General features: G+C 31.7%; 2 protein-coding genes across 9 annotated transcripts in view; one reads left to right on the forward strand and one right to left on the reverse strand.

The window, feature by feature from the left end:
• Brf (Brf RNA polymerase III subunit) overlaps positions 1 to 23,430 on the forward strand; it is a 38,922-nt gene that overhangs the window by 3,236 nt on the left and 12,256 nt on the right. The gene's annotated exons all lie outside the window — the stretch shown is intronic.
• Positions 575 to 22,255, reverse strand: lute (BTB/POZ domain containing protein 3 lute). 8 transcript variants are annotated; one of them, XM_070106023.1, is made up of 8 exons: positions 22,118 to 22,238; positions 21,752 to 22,045; positions 7,947 to 8,518; positions 3,744 to 4,283; positions 3,521 to 3,671; positions 3,235 to 3,451; positions 2,713 to 3,170; positions 575 to 2,646 (listed from the first exon to the last, which is right to left on the reverse strand). In XM_070106023.1, the coding sequence occupies exons 3-8, from the start codon at positions 8,341 to 8,343 to the stop codon at positions 2,112 to 2,114; spliced, it is 2,298 nt and encodes a 765-aa protein (XP_069962124.1). In that variant the 5' UTR covers positions 8,344 to 8,518; positions 21,752 to 22,045; positions 22,118 to 22,238; the 3' UTR covers positions 575 to 2,111. The 8 variants fall into 8 exon arrangements, with proteins under 8 accessions (XP_069962124.1, XP_069962123.1, XP_036212848.2 ...); XM_070106022.1 differs by having other exon boundaries at positions 21,752 to 22,055; XM_036356955.2 differs by lacking the exon at positions 21,752 to 22,045 and having other exon boundaries at positions 22,118 to 22,255.

The raw sequence follows: 23,430 nt of genomic DNA on the forward strand, positions 1-23,430 counted from the left end.
GCCACACCTATTTCCCATATTTAAATTCCATCTGATTCTTTCACTTTCCACTATGCAAATCAAGCCACAATGATTGTAACGGGGTAAAACTTTGAGTGAATAATGCGTTTAAAGTATGCCACCTTGTGACCAAAAATTGTCTAAATCGAACCAAAAACAGCCCCTAGATACTGAATACCCTAATGGACCCCAGTGCCTATAGTTGACTTTTTACCGAAAATATCGGTCAATTCATAATATATATAATTGAAATTCATATAATAAAATAAATAAATGAAACTCTTGATAATAGTATGTTTTTGTGTCAAAAATTGGTTGAATCGGATCAAGACTTCTTTTAATATATAATTTTGCCCCTCACCTAAAGTAATTTCCCGTCTTTTGACCCTTACAAGTTGCGAGAGTATAAAATGTTCGGTTACACCCGAACATATAATTTCCTTACTTGTTTATTTTTATTTTGAAGTCACTCCTTCATATATAGATATATTTTCAGATAATCGAGTATTAATAGCCGTTTAATGTTGCCATCTCTCAAAAAAGTATCCACAATGAATCAAATAACAAGCAAACATTTTTAAAGTAATATTAAAGATCTTTATTAAATATTATTCAAAGGTAATATCGACAGATTGTAGTAGATTAAAAAAAAAAAAGTAAGCCTTAGCAGTGAATAATCTAAAAAAATACATACCTTTATATAGATAATAGTACAAAAAGTCATAACTTATCTTTAAAATCAAAAAAGCACAAATAGTTCAGCCAAAGAGAAGTGCAATATAATTCTTATACTCCACTTCACTGCTGCGTTAACTCATTACTGGCCATTTCCCTCTTAATGCTAAAACGCAAACGCAGCATAACCACAGAAAATGAGAACAACACAAGACTCTTGAAGAATATTTAGCACAAATGCAAGGCGTTGAAATACGAAATGAAATACAATTCATAAAGCGATAACTAGCATACTAAAAAGCATAAAATATTCCAATATTCATAATGATTATGTCCATGTATATAGGACAAACGCTAATATGCTACGTGAATACTAATTGATTATTTCGACTGTGATCAATATACTATGTATAATTGTAAATGTATTGCATTACTAATGAAACTCGTAATTACTCGCAAAATCAAATCATTATTACTACAATATTTAATGTTGTTTACGCAAAAAGAGTTGTAATCATGACTTTTGCTTTATAGTTGCGTATATATAGTATGAATATAGTGTAAGTATACTTCTCTTTCTTGACTTCTTTTTGGGTATATGAAAAAACTAGTGGAAAAAGTACTACTATATGCCTTGTATGCATTTATATATGTATATGTTTTTTATGTAATTGTATATAGTCTGTGAGTGTAATATGTATGTACATATGTAAACTTTTTTTTAAACATTTTCAACCTAATAGCCTGACCCTGTGTCGTTATTCAACCGGATATATTTTAGATAAATACATAACTGCTTTTTTGTTTTGTAAAATTCTCCACTTTTTTGATTTAAATTTTCTTTTTGTTTTTGTAATGTATGAATTCATATATGTAGGTATATGTGTATTATGCAATTGCTTTTTTGTTTACTTCATTTCCCAGGTTATTGTTTACGTTTTTTCAAAAATTCTACACTCTACAAGTCTTTCAAAATCGTACGTAATATTAGTAACAGACTTTGTTTAGTATTTTTTTGTGCCTTTAGAATTTTTTTTAACCAAATTTGATTGCCTTTTCCCTTACCTTACCTTCAACAAATGAAGGCAGGTGCGTTTTGTCTACATATACATTTTTAGACTTTCAATTGCATTATTATACATATGCAAAATTTAACTTTAGTTTCGCAGTAAGCAATTTCCCTGCAATGCATATATTTTGGCATTGCTTGCATTCATTTCATGTATGTATTTGTAAATATTGCCTGTATTTAATTGTATTTGGTTGTCTGTTCGCTCGCTTCCTACTACTACTACATATGTATGTATGTATAAACTATTTATCATTATAGTTTCTTTGTAAATTTCACATTGAAAAACCATAGATTGCCATTTTTGTTACAAACGCATTGTTCAAAAGAGTTCTGACTCATCTCTCTTGCAATATTCCAATATTTCTCATGCGCTCAAAGCACCACTACCGCCACCGTCACTGCTGCCACTACCCAATAAGTCATCACAATTCACATGTAAGCCACCGCTAATCGGTACGCCACCGCCTGCGCCGCCGCTGCCCGTACCAATCGGTGTAGGGCACAGTGAGTTAGTTGGTGAGCTTAATGCCGTTACTGCTGTTGGTCCGTAAAATATCAGTTCTGGAATTTGACCGCCCTGCACACCAGTACCATTGGTGCTTTCCGATGAGCATTGGAACTGAAAAGTTACATTGCCCATGCACACTTCGGACATGCCCTCCTGACCGAAGAAGCTCAGTTCGTTGCCGTCGAGTATAACGGATGCGGTGTAATAGCACTCGGGTTCAATTTGTATAGGGTTCTCAAAAAATACGTGGAATGTGTTGCTTGAACCATCCGAAAAGAACTTTGTGTCGTTTTCTGCGAGCGTGCGTCCCAAACGTTTCAATTCGATTTTCACATTATAATTAGCAGCACCGGTCGAGGAACCGTATAGGCCGAAGCCAACAATGAAGATTCTGTAAAAAAAAAAAAATTAATATTAATTCCACATAATATTCGTTACTTTAGTAAACAGTACAAACCTGCGATCCACCGAGAATTGTATGGAATCGCAACGCCCGCGGTAACGCCACTGATTGGAGCGATATGCGCACGACTGAAAGCGATGACATACTTGCGTCTTGAGGCCTGCACGCGCACGTGTAGGAAAACTTAAATGCGGTTTTGATTGTGCCGTAAAATGCAAAAATATATCAATAGTCTCTTGTGATGTGAGTATGCCCGTCTGCGCGACGCCATTTGCGAACTCTTCCAACGTCATGGTTGGTATGCGTATTAAATGTAATGCTTGACCCAACATGCTACGCTTATTCTGTGCCGTCACGTCAACGCCCATCTTCTGGCAAGCATTCAGAGCCCAATTGAGCGCTGCCTCAAAGAGATGTATCTCCTTGCAGTTGAGCGTCTCGCGCGACAATATCGACTCGAATGTCTTTAGGTCGATGTCGACAAAGTCTTCCGATTTAATCGCCATTTCGGCCTACAAACAACAAAAATAATACAATTAGTTGCACTATTATAATAATTTAGGTTATGTTACGCACTTGTGCATCGATTACTTCCCAGCAACGCTGCATCAGCTCGGGCTCTTCGAAAAGACGCGATTGACTGAGAAGTAGACAGGCGTTTTTTGCCGTCAATTTAACCTCTAAATAATTGACGCAGGCGCGTGCTAAGTGTGGCACAATATACTTTTTGGCTGCATACAAAGTTGCCAATATGTTATCAGGTTCCAATTGAATCTCATCACAATATAGATATCTGCGTGGATATAATAAAAAAAATATATATAATTACTTTTGACTTTCATAATTCGCTGCTCAGCATTACCTTAACAGCGTTAAAAACGCCGATGGCTCCACATCAGGCACTTTAATTTCCTGTTTATTCTCGGCCAAACCACCATAAAACATAGCGTAAAATACTGAACTACCCGTGGCTAAAATGTACTTGTGTGCCGGTATTGTTTGTACACAATCTGCTGGCGTAAAGAATTTAAAAAGACACTTATGAACATTTTGAAATATTAAACAAAATAATGCTCAACACATACCGAACTCTCCCCCCACAACAAATTTGACATCCGACATCAATTCATTGTTAAACATAGCCGCGTTCCGCTCCAGCACCGTCGCTTTGGTGGCCTGCCAGTTAGGATCAGCTGTGTCGATCGCATTCGTAGCTGCATTGCTTATTTGATTTGCAGCACCGGCTGAACAAACATACGAACCACTGCCGCTACCACCACCACTGCTGCTACTACTACCGCCTGTCGTAGCACCCGAGGAGCTCGATGGCAAACAGAAGAGCGCCGAGCTGCTAATAACACCAGGGGACGCCAAGGGCGATGATGGTGCGCTGATTGGTTGAGTTATTTGTATATTATGCTCACCACCGCCAGTTGCAGTACCGCTGCCGCTGGTAGAGCCACCTCCGCTGCTACTACCGCCGCCAACGCCACCACTCGTTGCTGAACCGGCACCTACTGCTGCAATGGCGCTTCGTTGTTGTTGCTGCTGTTGATGGTGATTATTTGCAGAATTGTTGTGTGGCGGCGATAGCAATAGCCCATTACCATTGTTTAATGTTTCCACTGTAAACACAATATTTGTAAACAAAGATGTGAGAGGTATAGATTAGTTAACTTGAAATGTAGATAACACACGTGTATGTTTACAATTTGATTTCGTCGTATTAGTGCGAAATAATTTTCGAAAATCGAAATTGCCCCTTGTCGATTTGTTACCCGGCGTCACTGACTTGCTTGCGTTTCTGTTCATCATAATACATGTAAATACACGTATGTGTATATTTAAGTAAATATGCTAACTTCACTATCTTCTAACTGTTTATATCACTGAATTTTCATTATTTAAAAAAAATGCGCCCTCTCCTTTATTTTGTTGTGATGGATACGAGATACTTAAAATGTTTGACGTATTTCTCGAAAGTGATTTTACTTTTATTATGATTTTGGGAAAGAGTAAAACCGCAGCGTGGTGAAAAATACTGTAATTTCCTATCAGTGATAAGTGACCACAATATACGCAGTTATTTAGTAATTAAAATGAAATTTAAATAAGGCTGCTGCGTAATGTGATTTTCATAATAAATTTGATTATATTCTTATTAAAGTTAAAGAATAATAACAACCCGATTACTTTTAAAAGCTTGTGTGCTTGTATAAATTATAAGATATTGTAGGGAAGCCAGCAAATAATAAATTTGCTATATTTTATTTGTGATTAATCAACTACATTTTGAAAATCTATGCAAGACAAATAGATATTGCTGCTTATACAAATATTGTTAACCGCTTGGGTACTGCATGCTCCCCATTGTCTTATATTCTTCTTAAAATCTTTTGATAATGTGTGTATGAAATATAGTAAAAGGAAGCAATAAAAAAATCAATATGAACACATAACATCAGTCATTCCACTAGAATGCAAGTAAATGCGCTTAACAATAAAAAAAATAACCATTTTGGTAGTTATTTTTAGAAAGAAAAAGTATTTTCTAACGATTACAAACACATACCATTTATCCAAGCATTCATTTGTGAATGCGACATCGCCTCCTGGTTACGCTTGTTAATCGACTTTAGCGAAAGTCTATTGTTGTTCGCCATTGAAAATATTGCTGCGCTCAAGGACTTGCGATATGATTGGTTGTGACGAACAAAAGTATACACAAAAACTTGAAAAAAGTTTCACAAGTACGCACTAGAAGAGTTAAAAGACCCACAAAATACTATCCAACATAATAATTCAAAGCACCACAGACTTTTCTTGTACTTTCCAACAATTGTGTTGTATTTTTACAATTTATAATTCATTTATCGACACTTTTTTCCTTGATCTTCATAGCTGCCTTTTTCATATCACCAGTATAACTTTTCCCTTGCATTTAGGTTGCATTTCCGATTTGCGAATATGGTGATTGAGAGAAACGACAACTGGAGCCTAACTAGTGTGGCCACTTGTCAATAAACAAGTTTTATTTGTGCTACTTATTCGGCGATCTTATTTACTTGTGTTTCAGTGCATTTGCATTTGTTTTGAAATTCTCTTTATTTTTGTTTCCATTTGCTGTTAGAAGCTATATAAGCTTTAAATGATATACATTTAAAGTTAGTAAGTTTGTTTAAAGCAATATTTAGAATTTGTTTTGACAGCATGGCAACGTTGGTAATCTTCGATTTTTTACGTACTGTAGCCACAAGTGTATAAAAGAAATAACACTATTGTCAAGTTACAGGGTTGCATGCCGTATTCAAATAAATATTTTAGATTGAATTAATTCAGTACTATTTTTTTATATACATATATATTTTTATAGACATGGTGCTGTCAAGAAATTTATAAGTTGCCTTATTAAACTAATGAGATGTTCGCTATTTTTTATACTACCTCCTATACATGCATTTACACATTAATATATTAATTTATACACATATGTATATGTAAATTTGTGTCTAATTATATTGTGTTAATCATTTATATATGGACTTTCCATATCCGCATATTACGTGCCTTCCGTTCGGAACTTAAAAGAACACTGTCTATTGCAACCAAAAACAATTTGACAGTTATTTGTTTGATCGAAAAAAATATATAAACACATATGTAACAATAACAACATTTAAGAGGGGATTTTTTAATATAATTGATTTAAGTTTGTCAATTTTTGCACCGTTTTTGAAAAATCAAGGTAACGTTTATGTTACGAATTAACTTCATTGCTCTTTAATTGTTGATTTAAGCATTCAAATTATCATAAACTCGCATTGAATACTTAAAAATTAAGTTGGTAATGAATTAACTGTTATTAAATGCTAGTTTAGAGCTAGCTAGAAGTTGAATTTATCAAAAATTATGCCTATTTTTGTTTTTGTCTTTTATCAATTGTACTATATTTTGTTATGTATTTTTTTCCTTGTTTGGACAAAACCGCTCGCTTATTTTTATTCTTTGCATTGTCAAATAATGTTGGTATTCAAATTTATGCTTTTGATTCTTTGCTTATAAATAATTTAAATTTTTTATTATTTTATATTTATGGCCTTTCAAAGAGCCTAGACGCAGTGATAGTATTGTAGGCTGTTTTCATGTTTATCAAGACTTATAGGCAAAATAGTATTACTTGACCTTATTTACTTCTAGGCATTTAAATTAACTAACTAACTTTAGGAATAAATATTAAAAAAAATATATTTAATTATGAAAATAAATTTAATATAAAAATTTATGAAACCTTCATTAAAATAAAATAAATTAAACTAAATTAACATATTTTTCGTAAGATTACAAATGATGACTAAACTTCCGTTAAGGTCACCACTCCAACTTGCTTAATAATTTACACTGCCTTTAGCCCATTAGAAAAAAAGCCTAATGTCAATTTTGTTTTTGAAAAAAAAAAAAATGAAAAAAAAGCAATACTAAAAAAATATAAATTAAACTGACAATTAATTTTTTCTCAAAAAACGTATTATCAGGGATTGAAAATGATTTAATGTTATCTTTTTTTAATTCAGTTTGAATTTTTTTATTATTTATTGGAAATTTTTGGAAATTCAAAAATTTTTGTGTAATCATTTTGAAGCTAAAAAATATGGTATGTATTTGTAATATAATTTAATAAATTTTGCCAATAGTAACTATTGAATTACATAAATTTTTAGAAAAACTCCTCAAGTAACTATTTTATCAAACTTTGTACTATTATGAACTTTTTTTAAAATAAACTTCGGTCTATAACTGAACCAAGAACAAAAAACTTTGGCATCTGCTTTTAGTTTATTATTATTACTATAACTTTTTTCAAGGCTTATTTATTTTTTTCGTTAGTAGTTTTACGTTCTTTATTGCCTCCTTCTTCGATGGTCACTTTGACTATTAGGCTTTTCTAGTTTGATGACGCTAAACATTTCGCTGAATGCTGTCAAAAAAAGCTGTTGACCCTTAGCAAATTCATTACCAATTTCCGATATACACGCATATAAACATACTATAAACTATACATATGTATGTACACAAATACCTACATAGTCGAATAGATAAATAAATACGGACATATTTATATATGCACATATGTACATAGAGACTTAAAGGCATGCTAACTTCGATTTTCAAAATAAACATACAAACACAAACAGTCACACACACACTAATTCAAGCAACTAATCCAAGGCTCACAAACTTGTTAATTTCACACTTTGCATATATTGTATATGAAATTTCATTAAACTCACTATTTGGATTTGAGGTGGAGATGCGGTTGTTACTTGTTACAATATTTCCACTTGTCACTGCTAACACTCCAGCTGTTGTCGTTGTTGTTGTCGCCGGTGACAGCACTTCACGACTATTTGCTGGCTGTTGCAGCACTTCCTGATTGCCATCGCTACTCGCATATTCGGGCTCATAACTGTGCCGATACGCGCTGCCCCAATGACCGTTGAAGTCATCCTCCTCGAGTGTTAGCAGGTGGTCCAATACCTGAACGCCACGTTCAAGTGGACCGTGGAATTTGTTGATAAGCTCGGTGAGACGCAGGTTGAGACCGTTCACTTCCGGTTGGGACACCGCCCAGTAGAACAGATGTCGCCCCAAATGACTTCCTAAACTATTGGCAAAGGCTTCGATCATCTTCTACGCGCTGCACCGCAGACATACGTCGTCGACATTATAAAACTAAATTGCATACTTTTCTAATTTATATATAATATCACTATTCTTTGAAGCTTGGCAATTGTTACTTGTGTTGTTGCTAGTGGATAGGCGAGTATGTAAGTGTGTGTGCGCGAATATACTGAAATGTGATCTGAAAGAAAACTGAGATATTTTTTGAGTGGAAAATTTGAGTGTTTTGGTAGAATCGAAAAAGACACTTGTATGTATTTACATATATATTATATATTATATGGTTTTGATTTTTGTTTTGAGATAAATTTCTTGTTCTTGTTAAGAAAGACTTTGCGGCCTTTCGCTTGATTTGAGATTTTCTTTGGTCGAAATATAAATATATAGGTATTAATTATTTATTTTTAAATTAATTTTAATTTGTTAATTTATTCATTCTTTACAAAATTTTTTAATATTATATTATATTTTGCTTATACTTTTTGTGTTTTTTTATTTGGCAAATATTTTTTTTTTATATTATTATATTTTTTTATATATATATAATTTTTTTTAGGTATGTATGCATATGTTATATTTTTTTAAATATTTTTTTTATTAATATTTTTAATTTTAATTTTAATTATTTATATTTTTATTTTTTTTTTTTTAATCTATTTTTTGTTAAGTCATTTCGCATTTGTTTGAATCATATTTTCCGCTTTTTTGTGTTCTATTTCACTCTTCATTCCATTATATGTACTCGCTTCATATTTTATCATGTAGAAGCATCTATATATTTATATATTATATACTCGTATGTAGTATATAAATATGTATTTACAAATATATATCTTTGCACTTGTTTGTTGCTGTATCCATCGCTAATTTTTGTGCGAAGTTTCGAAATTTTCTGTTTCCTCAAATCCGTTTTCGGCCATTTTCACATTGCTTTGGCTTTTCATGTTGCAGGAAGTTGCATGTCTACTCATACATATGTGATTGCATTGCATACTGCGAATACTTAGTATTATCTATCCAATATGGTGATATTTCTAATTTTTTCGCACTTTTTTTATTTTTTGTTTTTTCTTTCGGCTTCTTCTCACTTCATTACACGTAAAAGTAGACGCCGAAAATATAAGCAAATAGTGAAAACTAATTTTATTTTTATTTTTGGTTTGCACTGTGCTTTTCAAAGCTTTTGTTTCTGTGTCAACTAATTTCCGCTGCAAATTAATATGCAACAAAAGTTCATGGGAAGTGTTTTCATTGTGTTAGATATTGATGTACCGAAGGTAGAATCTAAAGAACTTGGAAAGATAACGGTAAAATTGGTTTTAAAATTTGAAATTACAAATAAATACTAGAACAAATAATCAAAATATTTTGAATTTATTAAAATTATTAAATAAAATTAATTAAGAAATAATAACTGAAATCGGATATAATTAACCCTTTCCAAGCCTACTTAAAGAAAGTTTGTGCTCAAAGTAAGTAACATTTATTTTGAAAATAGTTTTTGGAAATGTTGTTATTGACCAATAGAAATGTTTTTGATGGCCAAGTTCTTTATCAAAACGTATGTTACCTCACTCCGAAAGATATCCGCCTAAAAAAACACCATCACCTTTTTGCGATTTTCCTTATTAGAAAGTATATAAGTATTGAAACTACAATTTGCATTTTAATCAGAATTTTTAGAGGATTCTAGTATACACATTCGAAATATATAAGAAAATTCCCAAGAGTAATGACAGCTCGTTTGAACTGCTATATTTTTACAGCTACTCTCATTAAAAAAATAATAATTTTTATATACAATATATGTGTGATATTTAAAGATGGTGCAAAAAAATGAAGTGTGCTACTATAAATTGTACACTTGATACCATCTGATCAAATTTGACCCGGATTGCCAAATATATTTTTTCACGCTTTTTAATACACATTTTATTACCGTCTTCAAAATAGGTTCCTGAGGCAATACAAGCATGTCAAATATTAATCCAATTTTCCATACTTTTGTTATAAGCCTCGGCTGGATTTCAGTGCTTTCAGTGCCTTCAGTGAATATTGGTTTTTTCGGTTTCTGCTCTTTTTTGGTTTCAACGTCATCTGTATAAATCCACGTCTCGTCGCCAGTAAAGCTGCATAAGATATGTTTTGAGATCATCTACTATTTCTCTAATGCCAACACGCCGATTTCTAAGCCTTATTTCATTAACTTTTTTTTTAAGAGAAAATAATGACACACACTAATATAATTCACCACAATACACCACACTCATACATCACCTCACGGGACAACACAATAATAATAATAACAAGAAAAAACGTTAACATCGGTTGCACCGCAGCTATCATACCCTTCACAAATACAAAAGGTTCCTTAGAAGAACTTGATCATATATCTCGTCAAATGAAAAAGTTTTCCGTACAAAAACTTGATTCCGATTGTTCAGTTTGTGTGGCAGCTATATGATATAGTGGTCCGATATCGGCCATTCCGACAAATGAGCAGCTTCTTGGAAAGAAAAAGTTATATGCTAAATTTAAGATAGATATCTCAAAAACTAAAAGACTAGTTCGTGTATATACAGACGGGCGGACAGACGGACATGGCAAAATCAATTCAGCTCATCATGCTGATCATTTATGTATATATTTTATAGGGATTCCGACGTTTCCTTCTGGATGTTACAAACTTCGTGGCAAACTTAATATACCCTGTTCAGAGTGACCTAATTTCAACTGTGATTTTCTTTTATGACATTCGGTGCGTGCGAATTTTAGTTTTGATATAAGTTTATAGTAGTGATTTTCTCCGTAAATTAAGGTTGTGTTTTTACAATATTCATTAACAGAGGTGAATTGACGACTCGCATGAACAAGTTTTCGATGACTTCACAACCTTCACCGAATACTTTTGTTCGACTAAAATTCTTGTGTTCGTGATAAGATAGACTCTCCAAAACACTTCTGCTACATTTTCAACGATTCCGTAGCCGTGATTCTATTGGAAATCTCAAGTTGTTGTTCACTGTTTTTCATGATAAAAATCGCCAGACAAACTTTTTGAGTCTATCTAGAAAACAATTTTCGATCGATTCGGTTTGCGTGTGCAGATTAAATGGACCAATCCGGATGGTACTTTTGGAAAATCAGTGTAAATACATACAATATTATACACAGAGTTGTTTGGTGAGCACAATATGCTTTAGATTGACACAACTTTTATTATGAATTTAAATAGCGAGTTTCGGTTAGTTTAAGAATCTCGTCATATTTGATTATGCCACTGAGGGGACGATATATTAGTCAGTTAGTTGCTGTTTATTAAGCTGTTATTAAGCAATCTGGTATTTAAATTCAATTTATTTCTATAATGTAAATGTCATTTTGCGTGGTTGTCTAATAGTTAAAAAACAAATAATGGTTTAAAGGATGGCTGCATCTAATTATTGTTAAACTTTTGTATTTAAAATTTTTGTATTTTAACAAATGTATATGACGCGTAAATAAAAATTTTAAAATCAACGTTAAATTACAACTATATTTATCAGTAATTGGCTTTAAATGTCATTATACCATAATTCATTATTATATCATTATCAAAATTTGCAATGTATAATTGTATAATTATTACTATTACTTATTACTTGCTTTGTGTAACTATTAATAAATAATTGCTATGCCGAAGTTTGCTAAAAAATTGCTTAATTTTTTCCCGTTTACCATATAAAAAAATATATCGCTGATTGTTTATTGCTGAATGTTTAGTTTCTTTAAGGTCTTTTATTTTCAAAAATTTACCATAAATACGGCAACGCCAAAAAAAAAGTTTACAAAAAAACCCAAATTGATTATCAAAATTATGGTAAATGACGATGGTTGTAGGGTTACAGTATGTGATAAGCGATTTGTTCTTGTTGTTGTAGCAGCATAAAACTTTTCCAATAATGTTGCTGAGATATCAGTTGTTGGTCATATACAATTTCGAGTTTGTCGCAGTACTTATATCCGACTGTTGTGGCTATGTAGGGTACCTTCAGTACGCTTAATGAAGTCAATTAACAATTTCCCATACAATTTATTTAGAATTAGATTGGTATGGTTACAGCATTTAAAAATTACTAAATTTTAAAATTTGGAGAAATAGTTTGGGAAAAGACTAGTCTTCTTGTAAAGATAATCATACTTTGTATTAGAGTTAAGTAAAGCACAAAGACTCAACTTTAAGAATATCAAATAGTTTTTTGTAAATAATTGATAGTTCAATTTCAATATAAAAAAAAACATTTTCCCATGTTAATTAAATAAGAAACTAAATTACAGATGGTGACCCATAAGAATTTAGCAATTGGGCTAATATTTTTTATATCAAAAAAATTTTAAGCACCCTAATATATATATGTATATATATATTATTTTTTTTGTTTGCTTAGTCTGAGGGTAAAATTTGAAGATTAAAAAAAAGAAAATTTTTGGAAAAACTATTTTTTTTTAACATCACTTTTAAAGTAAATTTCGAGTTGAAAATTTTATTTCGTAAAAAATTTTTGATAAGTGTTCTAGAAGCTGTGGAGAGTCCTCTTTCTGGCCAATTAAAAGTTATTAAAATTTTTAGTGGTCATTTTTGGAGTTTTAAAAAAAGTCGTGAACGACAAAATGCTTTCCTCAAGCGTTAAAATAAATTTTGCGTCAAAAACCGTCAAATTCGGTTATTTTGATATAAATGTAAAGAGTTTTAACCAAACAAATTATTTTTTGTCCAAAAAAAATTTTAACTCGACATTTACTTTAAAAGTGAAGCCTCTAGATGTTAATAAAAAATTTGTTTTTCAAAAGTTTTATTTTTTTTTAATCTACAAATTTACCCTCAGACTAAGCAAAAAAAAATTTTTTTTCGCTCCACTCTAATATGGTGTAGGTATATATCCAAACCTCATTTATTGTTTATATTTTCTGCACCTTTTCGTCACCATTTCAATATTTTCATACATAAATACTACACCAATGACTTCAAACGCCATCTCAAGCGGCAGCGGTAGCCATCACCAACAACAAATAACAGCAACTGCCATAAATTTTAATGCAAAAGCTCTATTATTGTTATACAAAAAGGTTTTATTGTTTGTCGATGCGTTGGATGTGGCTTGTTGGCTTGTCACAGCCACCGCTGCTAATGGCCGTCCCCTTGCCGGCGGAGGGCAGCGTTGATGCTGGCGCATGCACGTATGTATTATGCAACAACTTCCAACTTTTTCTCGCATTTCTGCATATGTAAGTTTATGAATTTGTCTGAAAAATATTTTTTTCGCCTTGACTATGCGGTACTTGGTACCGTGCGGCGCAAAAACAATAGCACCTATTGTAGCAACATTGTTTGAATGAAAATAAAATGAAAAGGGGAATGTGAATTTGCGGGCATTAACAAAAACGTCATCACATTTCGGTGGCCCAAAGCCATCATTATTCTTCGTCACCGACTGTGGCGTCAGTGACGGTTATGGCGTAAGCAAAAGAAAAATATATAATTTTTTTCTTCTTTTATATTTATGTATTTACATATTTGTATATTTATATGTATATTTATATATATATATATATATATATATATTTATATATTTATATATTTATTTTTTTTTTTTTTCAACAGTATTTATCTGCGTTCATTTTGCACTCCCGTTTGCGGCTTGCCATTCCGTATTTTGTACCTTACAAATAATCGCAAACAATTTTTTTTATTATTTTTATAATTTTTCCAATCGCATTATAATGCTAAGCGCGTGCAATTTCGCGCTCACTTCTCCGCACATTTGGCCGCAACTGTTAGCCTGTCGCTGTACAGTCATGGTAGTGTATGTATGTGCTTGAAATACATTAAATGCATATGCAGAGGCCTGATTAGTAGTCCAACGGCAGCAGTGGCGTTGCTAAGAAGATGTTATTGGTATGCCAACTTAGTTTCCGGCAATGATGTTTTCTTTTTTTTTTTGCATTTTGTTGTTATGGAGTTACGTACATACTTATGTAAAAATAAACGCGTTTAGCTTTAAATTTGTGAATTTGCGAGTTGTTTTTGTTTATAAATCATTTGAATCGCACACTGCCGGTACGCGCCCTGCTACGCATGCGCAATTGTAATTGTGTGTTTTTTTTACTGTTTCATACAACATGCATACATATGTACACTGGTATTTACTGCTAACGCCCTACCGGCATACCCATTAACCAATTTTTTGTTAGCTATTTATTACCCGATTCAATTGTACAATCCTTTGACTGAAATTCATGTTTATATAAACGCATACAAGTATGTTTATTGGTATACTTGTACATATGTATATAAATATTTATTCACTTAGATTTCGTTGATTACGTACGGCCAGTTAACGTGTAGTGTCTGAAAGTCGCCAACGCTAATTACAGCGCGTCATCTTTCTCATTAAATGTGCATGCCGCGCAAATGAAAAATAAAAGTATTAAAAAATTTAAATTTATTTTTTTTATATATAAAAATAATAGAAATAGCACACAAGCCGCCACTAATCATTTCATATGACTTTGATGGTTATTTATTATTATTTAATAACGCAAAGCACAGCATCAAATAAAATTTTTTTCCGAGTGCACTTGTTCTCCATTTGTAAACTATAAATTTCGTCTATGAATTATTACGTTTTATTTTCTCTTATTTCGCATTGTCCCATTTAATTACTTTTAAATTCATCTCCTCTTCAATTTTTATTTTTTTTGCTATAATTACATGCATAGTTGCCCGTAATTTCTCACCGAAACTAAACCTGCATTTCTACTTTTGTTATTATTGTTGTTAGCGCTTGGCGCCCTTTGGCGTTTCTTTCTCCTCTGTTTTGAGTTTCATGCACAATTTTGACCATAACACCATTTCGTCACCTGTCCACTTCGGCATTACCTAATTGCTAATTGATGTTTTCACCATTTTTCGCGTTTTATTTTATTTTTGTTTTGTGTTGTTGTTATTTACAAATTTTTTTTTTGTTTTTAGCGCGTACGCCCTACAAACCCACTGACTGACAATTGGGGCACTATTGGCATTATTTATTTGCATTTCTACAGCTAGCTGTGCCAGTGCAGAGGGTGGGGAGGGGAGCTTATTAGTAGGTTTTAAAGCCACCAACCGCACCGAAGCTGTAATACCCTTCACAGGTGCATTTCTTATAGCATAAAAGCGTATAAGAAGATCTTTATCTTGATTTCTATCGATCAGTTTGTATGGCAGCTATATACTATAGTGTGCCGATCCGAAAAATATATTCGGAGTTTGTAGGGATGCCTTGGAAAATAATAATATATGTCGAATTTAAAGTGATAGCTTGTAAAATATCAAGAACTTGATTTTGATCAATCAGTTTCTATGGCAAGTATATCCTTCTTGGAGAGGAAAGGATATGTTTGAAATTTCAGATCTCTCAAAAACTGAGAAACTAGTTCGCATATATACAGACAGTCATGTCCGCTTAATTGACTCAACTCGTCACGCTGATCATTTGTAGAGCGGTAAATTTTCTGCAAAACTATGAGGTTTCCGATTTATAATGAGCTTCATAAGAAAAAAAAATTGTTTTGAAATAATCAAATTTCAACTATTTATATCTTTAAGTTAGGTTTACGAAAAAATCGTAAGAGATCTTTTTGTAAAGCATTCAATTTCCTACAAAATCTATGAAACGCGATATATTTTCAAGTTGAAAGCGAGATTTGAGTGTTTCTATGTGATAACTAGAAAATATAGGAAACTGTAAGGCGGAGGACCTTCCCGTTACAATAAGGAGCTCATATATAGAGAGACTTTCTTAGAGGTGTCTAAGGATACAGTACCAAGCGAAAAAAAGTATTCGTCGGTAAAGTCTTTTATACCCAAAAAACGGACCCGACTATCACATAGAGTATGTATGGTAGATAAATTAGTATGAAATTTAAAGCACCGAGTACTAAACTTTTCGTTCCGAAATGGCGTTCATAAATATGTATGGCCAATATGTATTTGAGGTTAGGTTCTCGTTTTACTTCAAACCGTTGCAAGACAAATATTTCAGAAACAGAGGTTATCTGCTTTTATAAGAAGCAATCTACACAGTTATTACTTTCTTTGTAACCTAAACTAGTCATCAAATACTCTTAGAGAACAATAATTCCGATCCGATTGTATCCGATTTCGTAGACATGCCTGTGTTAGAAATGTTCAGTTTTAGTCTATCTCGAAGACTTAATATCACACTCAGTACAACAAATAACAAACATAAAATCAAGCAAACTTTAAACTCAAAAGTTTAAGAGCCATATTTTAAATTATGGGTTATCTGATCTAGATCTCTACTAGTAAATACTGAGTACATTATGTAAATGACTTACCTATACACATTAAACTAAAAGTATTCTAGTCTAGCGTTTAGTTTGTGCTCAATCTGACAGACATAAGAATGACATGAACATATCAACTAAACCAACCTGACTTATAATTTTGGTATAAATTCTCATGACCACTACTCTTCCTTCACCTTGTGGTGTTTACATTAATTTTATATGATTGAAAATATAATTTATAGAGAAGACTTTTACGGATCGAACAACTTGTACTACTACTTTCTAAGTACAAGTTGTTCGACCCGTATGTCAGTAAAACAAAAGCTTTAATATGTCGCACATTATTATTTCTTTCAATTTTTTAATACATATTAATTTTAAAATATATTACAAGTTTCTAATTACAAAAACATCTTGTTGTCTAGCAAATATTACAACAAATATGTACCAATTAATAGTTTCACACCCACCAAAGCAATTTTTTTTTCTTCATAACAGAAATTTCATTATGAAAAATTACTGAACGTGACTAGTTTATGACTTAATGCACACTCAATAACTGAACCTGAAGCATCATTTGATTTTTTCATTAATTTTTTTTTATATTTCTATACTTCTTATTTATAGGAGTACTGAACTCAATGCCTCCACACATACTTAGATTATCGTTAAACTATTTCCAGTGTTTATTGTGTTTTACGTTGAGTTTTGTTGTTGGTGTAATATTAATAGTTGCTCTTTACACTTGAGCGATTAATTTGCGCTAACAGCAGTTGCCACTTGTCCACAACCCAAATCATTTGATCGATTTGACTTAAAGTGCCGCAACGGCATTGAGTAATTTGGCGCCCGAACACCGCAAAACCTACAGAACGGATTAGAAAACCATTACATTTTTGCTTAATCACAGCTGTCGAATGGGCCCTTTGCATTTTCACGCCGCTATTGCATAACAGACGTAATTTTTTGCTTACACTTACATTCGAACTCGCTGGCACATGTGATCATGTGATTAAAGTGTTGTTTGTCGATTTTTCTTAAAGTCATGTTGCAACCAAATTAATGATTTGCTAAAATTCCTAGTTATTTTACGTTACATATAGTGTCCACTAAATTAATATACAACTTATGAGTGTGTGTGTAAATAAGTTTTATGTGGGAAATGTTTGTGAAGTGAAGGTTCTCAAATGTTCTAAAAATAGTATTTGATTAGAAATATTTGTAATATTATAAGTCTATATGCAAATGTGTATATTTATATATACAGCTAAAATCTCACAGTTTGGTAGTATTGACTTGGACTGGTCCATTTAAATTTCTACTTAGATTGGTACCACCTTTTTTATGTTCGTGTGCAGTTTGATCTCCATATGTCAATTAGTGTGTGTTTTGCAGCTGTTTGTTTACAACGCGAAGAGTGTGTCTGGCGATTTTTACCATAAAATAAAAATAGGGAACAACGAGTTTGCTGAAAATTTGGTGTTTTCGATGAAATCACAGTTACGGAAAATGTTGCAGCAGTATTTTAAGGTGTCTACTTTATCACGAACACAAGTACTTGAGTGGCACAAAGTATTCAGTGCAGGTCGTGAAGTCATCGAAAACCGTCCATACACCGCTGTTCATGACGATAACATCGAAAAAGTCAGAAAAATAGTGCTCAAAAATCGTCGTGTTATCATCGGAGAGATAGCAGATCATCTCAACATCACTTATGGAGCTATTCAATACATATATTGGGTATGAAACGTGAGAAAAAGAGATACTAGACAATGTAGCTGAGGACTCTACCTTCATTACCGGTGTCGAGGCGTCTTTCTTTATAAATATGAATATGACGTCGAAACTGTCCAAAATTCATTGAATGCAATAAAGGTCGAGGCTCATAACAAGTGGCATACTTGTATTGGTTTTGGAGACTATTTTGAAAGCGATGTTCAGTCCAGCTCAAAGATTATTTGGTTTCTTTTAAAAAATAAAAGAAAAAATATAAAATTATAAAAATACGATTTCTGAGATATTTGAGCTACAACTTTCGAAGTTAAAAACACAAATTCTACGCAAAAATAGTACGGTAAAAGTCCAAAGTTTTGTTTTTCTTGCACAATTGCAACACACTGTTAACACATTGCATATTCAGCATTTGTTTCTTTGAATTTCAAGAACTCTTACTGCATTATGTATGCATTTGTATTCAAATTTCTCTGGTTATATAAAGCGTAGGCTACCTCCATATTCTGTGTTTTGCGTATTCTATACTTACGACAATGCTGCCACCTAATTTATGCGCTTATGCTAGTGGCGTTTTCTTCAACCTTTTCCAATTCTTAATTAATTCATTAATTCCAAATACAAATATATACACACCATAGTTCAAAACATAGCTCAAGGGCTTACATATAGCTATATGTATAAGCACAGTTACCTTCAACGGAATATAAATATACATATGCATATATTTGGTGTAGGTAAATAGCCACGTGATTTTGTCAACGTATTTTGAAAAGAAAGACACCGCACGAAGACCTTTAAATCATCGCCAAAAATGGTGTTTGCTGCGCGAGTCTCATAAAGAAGCTGAGTAGTAGCATTAATTGGTAGAAAATAAAACTTGCTCGAACTCACCTTGACTTTGCCGGTTTTTATTTAATTTATTTTATTGAACGTTTATCGATCACAGTAGCATATAGACTTATACATATATACTTAGGTATAAATAATATGTATTTGCTATTGTGTTAATCACTCCGCTTTAATAAAATTTAGCTTTATAAAATCAAAGCTTTATGCAAATCCTACTCTCTGCGGAGGTCTAGCAGCTGACTAACCCTGAAATTATTATATTTTGCCTCTTAATGCATACATTTAGTTTTCTTTTCAGGAATTCTCCCCAGAATTTAATTTTTTCTAGCTTTAAAATTGGTATTGATTTATTTGATCATAATGTTAATAGAATTTAAGTGGCCAAATTATTTTTAGTCACATACATATTACAATTCATTTACATTAAGTTCATGTTATACCCAGCAGAACGTCGACATCTAGAACAATTTATTTAACAAAAAGCAAAATGTTAACATATTTGTTTTTAAAGGAAAACTCTCTGAAAAGCACAAAACTAAATATAGATTGGCAGCAATTTTAATGTGTGGCATATATTGTTTGTTTCGCTACTCTCTAATGCTTGACGAATCGAAGACAAGTTATATTGCTGAGCTGATTCACAAAAGAGTATATTTTGAATTCGAGTCCGCGGTAATAAGCATATTAAATGTACTGTATATCTTTAACAGGATGTTACCCTACAATGAATCAAAGAATTACAACAACTATTTTACTTAATTATCGTAAACTGTTCCATTTAATCACAAATCGATGTCATTTGTAAAATATAACCATAAATATTTGTGTATGCTTACTGATCTTCAATACATATAATGTGAAATTTAATATTCTAAAATCTTCAACTTTTTCTTTTTCTCGTAAATAATTTGTGCTTAGTGTTTTTGTTTGTGCCTTGCCAACCTTCTATTTAAATTCTCAATGCATTTTTTTAAATTATAAATAGCTTCGTTTTTACAATAGTCTATAATTTATTTACCTTTGGAATCAGCGACACATACAAATTCACGTATTTACTACATAAATACTAAGTAGACGTATGTATGTAAGCTTGCAACGATACCAATTAACACCTTCCGATTTGTTTTAAACACATATTGGCAAACAGTTAGAAACAAAACACAAATCTATGTAGATATATAACATTTAATATGGCGAAACGAAAATTTGAGCTGCAAGAAAGTTATTTGTTTTTATAAATTTCGACGTAGGAAACTTTACAGAGGCACTCTGTATATAATTTTTTGTTTGTAGTTAATCATGATTCAATTATATAAAGTTGTATCGATACAGAGCGTGCTTCTTCTTGCGAAAAAGTATTTTAGTCCATGATGTCAAAATCAGCTGTTTTTTGTTTTTGTCATGATATTATTGTTTGCATTTTGATGATTTTGTGTAATTTATAATTTATTCGTATTCAGTTATCACCAAAAAACGCATTTGCATTGGTTGAAATCTTTGAAAAATTCATTTTTTAATCATAAAATCAAAACATAATAAAGCAAAACGGCTGATTTTGACATTATTGATGTAAACACTGTTGACATATTGTTGTTTTTGAGCTATGGACACAACCTTATATAATTGAATCATGTTAGTTAATAAAGAAAATATTGAAAACCCGCCAAGAATATCAAATAGTGGGGACTTAAGTTGCACTATCTCCCCTTTATGAAATTAAAAACAAAAATCCCATTTTTTTCACAAATTTTTTTTATTTTTAGCTACTTTTATCACATGTTTACGGAAAAAAGTCTTGTATTTATTTGATAATTCATATACTATTTCAAACTGGTTTTGGGTTCAATTTGTTTATCAACACTGATATTTTTGCATAATGTCTGCTCTATAGCTTTTGGGTTCAATTAGTATTATTATTATTTTTTTAATAAAAAATAAAATGAAAAAATATATATTTTTTTGTTTACAAAAAATATTAGTATGGAAATTTTTATATAATCTCTCTGTCTCTTTTAATTTTTCTTATATGCGTCGTGGTGTTCGAAATTTTTTTTGTTGTATTATGTGTTGTTTTTTACTTTGTTATATACATATATTATATGTTTTATTTAATATTATATAATTTTTTAAAATACCATAATATACACGAAATACGTGAAAAATATTTTTCACATTTTAATGATGAATTATAACATGCATTCGCACTTTTTTTTTTTAATTGATTATTTTATATAATTTTTAATATGGTTTAACCGTTACTAATAAACATCGCATTATAAATATTTTGTTTTTTTATAAAAGAAGATGACACTTATTATTTTCGTTGCGTTTAGCTCCACATGCCAAGACATTGTAACAGCAACACCTTATCCAAGCCAATATTGGTCGAAAAACATACATGGTTCATATAGAAACATACATACATACATACATATAAAATTAATTAAAAACATATAATATATAGAAATGCAAACACTACGTAATCATCACATTAACTAACCAGTTCGTTCCGTGTAGCATTGACCATATGCACGCGTAAAAATCGAATCAATATTACTCTGTATATCTATTTAACCAATTGGCTGCCAAACCGACCATTCGACCACTTGTCTGGCGTATGGACACTGCACTTCACGCACTTGACCACGTCTACTACTATACATAGGTACGCATGCGCACACGCACTCAACCTGATTCGACACTAAGTTGCTTTTGTTATTTACTTTTCGCTTGAAACTCGCTCGGACCGGCGCATACAAGTCAGCTGTGCGCGAATTGGCGCTCTGTTTTGTTGCTGTTTAACACTTTTTGTTAAAATTAATTTTATCTTTTATTAATTGATTTTTTATTATTATTTGTTTCTTACTTATTCACTTCGCCACAATGTTCACTTTCGAATGTCGATTTTAAAGCGATTGATTTGCGCGCGCCATCCACTGATCGCCCATCCAACGACTCGCTCGAGTCAACGTACGTTTGCGTTATGAACAATGCTGAGACAACAGCAAAATGTTGCTGACTTTTGCGTTGCCACTGCGATCGTCGTGACTTTGAAGTTGATCGCTGTTGTTGTGGTTGTTGTTATTTCGCCTTGAGCACGAAATTATGCTGAGCTCAGAAATTGAGTGTGATGAGTGTATTTAGCAGCAGCGTTGCCATATTAAAATTGAAAGTAAAATATTTATAATTTTTATTATTATTTAAAATTACAAAAATAAAATCATTATCTTCATAAATTTTTAAAAAAACGTTGAAAATAATAAAAAAAAAAGTTCATAATTTTTTGAAATGAAGTCTAAAATTACTAAGTAACTTATTGATTTACCTTCTTTTTTTCAAATATTCATTCATTTTACTTTCATACATATATTTTTTTGAAAAATCATAATTTTTAACTTGTATATGGAAAAAACTAACCTTGTTACATAACATTTTATTCAAACTTACGCATTAATTTTATTAATTTTCTGAGCAGGTTTAATTTTTTTCATAAACTTACTTTTTATATCTTTATAGATTTTACTATTTCGATTCATAAAAAAATTCTTAAAACTTACAAAAACATTTACGGTCTTGTCTGCATTAGTTCGCATAATTCCTGATTTGAGTCTCAGATATCATCTAATGTTCACGGATACTAATTCCCATAATTTCCCTTCTAAAATTTTTAGCAACTCTTTGTAAAATAGAGCTGTCATTGAACCCCGTTATTTAAAAACTTTTCGTAAGTTGACAAACCGTGTAATTGTGCCAAATTATGTGATTCTGGACTAGTCGCTAGAGTAGTATAATATATTTTAATAAAGAAATAATACACCAGTTTATACAAAGTCGAGAATTTGATAAGATTTATTTTAAACAGTTTTAACTAAAGTACGAAATATCCTCGAAAAATTAGAAATAAAATTTTAAATAATAATTAAGTGACAACACTGTCCATTTTACAGCTGATTTTAAACGCCACGACACGCATACGTCACGCTGCACCACCTGAGCTGCCATCACATCTAAGCTATTTAGTAATCAACCAGCGTCAACCCATTTAATACATTTATACATACCTGCAGCCCAACGTTTCCGCTGCGTCTCGGCGTTTGTTTACTTTCATCGCTGTTGTTGGTTTTGTTTCGCTGTCCATACAATTTTCAGTTTCTGCTATCATTACTCATTAGTACTTAG

This window comes from Bactrocera oleae, chromosome 2, assembly GCF_042242935.1.
Source record: "Bactrocera oleae isolate idBacOlea1 chromosome 2, idBacOlea1, whole genome shotgun sequence".
Lineage (NCBI taxonomy): Eukaryota > Metazoa > Arthropoda > Insecta > Diptera > Tephritidae > Bactrocera > Bactrocera oleae.

What these genes read in the sequence shown, in the direction of transcription:
- lute (XM_036356955.2), bottom strand. Translation starts at nt 8,343, where the DNA reads ATGATCGAAGCCTTTGCCAATAGTTTAGGAAGTCATTTGGGGCGACAT. An exon ending in TGTTGTGGGGGGAGAGTTCG is followed by an intron (nt 3,672 to 3,743) that starts GTATGTGTTGAG and finishes TCTTTACGCCAG; the next exon opens with CAGATTGTGTACAAACAATA. An exon ending in GCGTTTTTAACGCTGTTAAG is followed by an intron (nt 3,452 to 3,520) that starts GTAATGCTGAGC and finishes ATATCCACGCAG; the next exon opens with ATATCTATATTGTGATGAGA.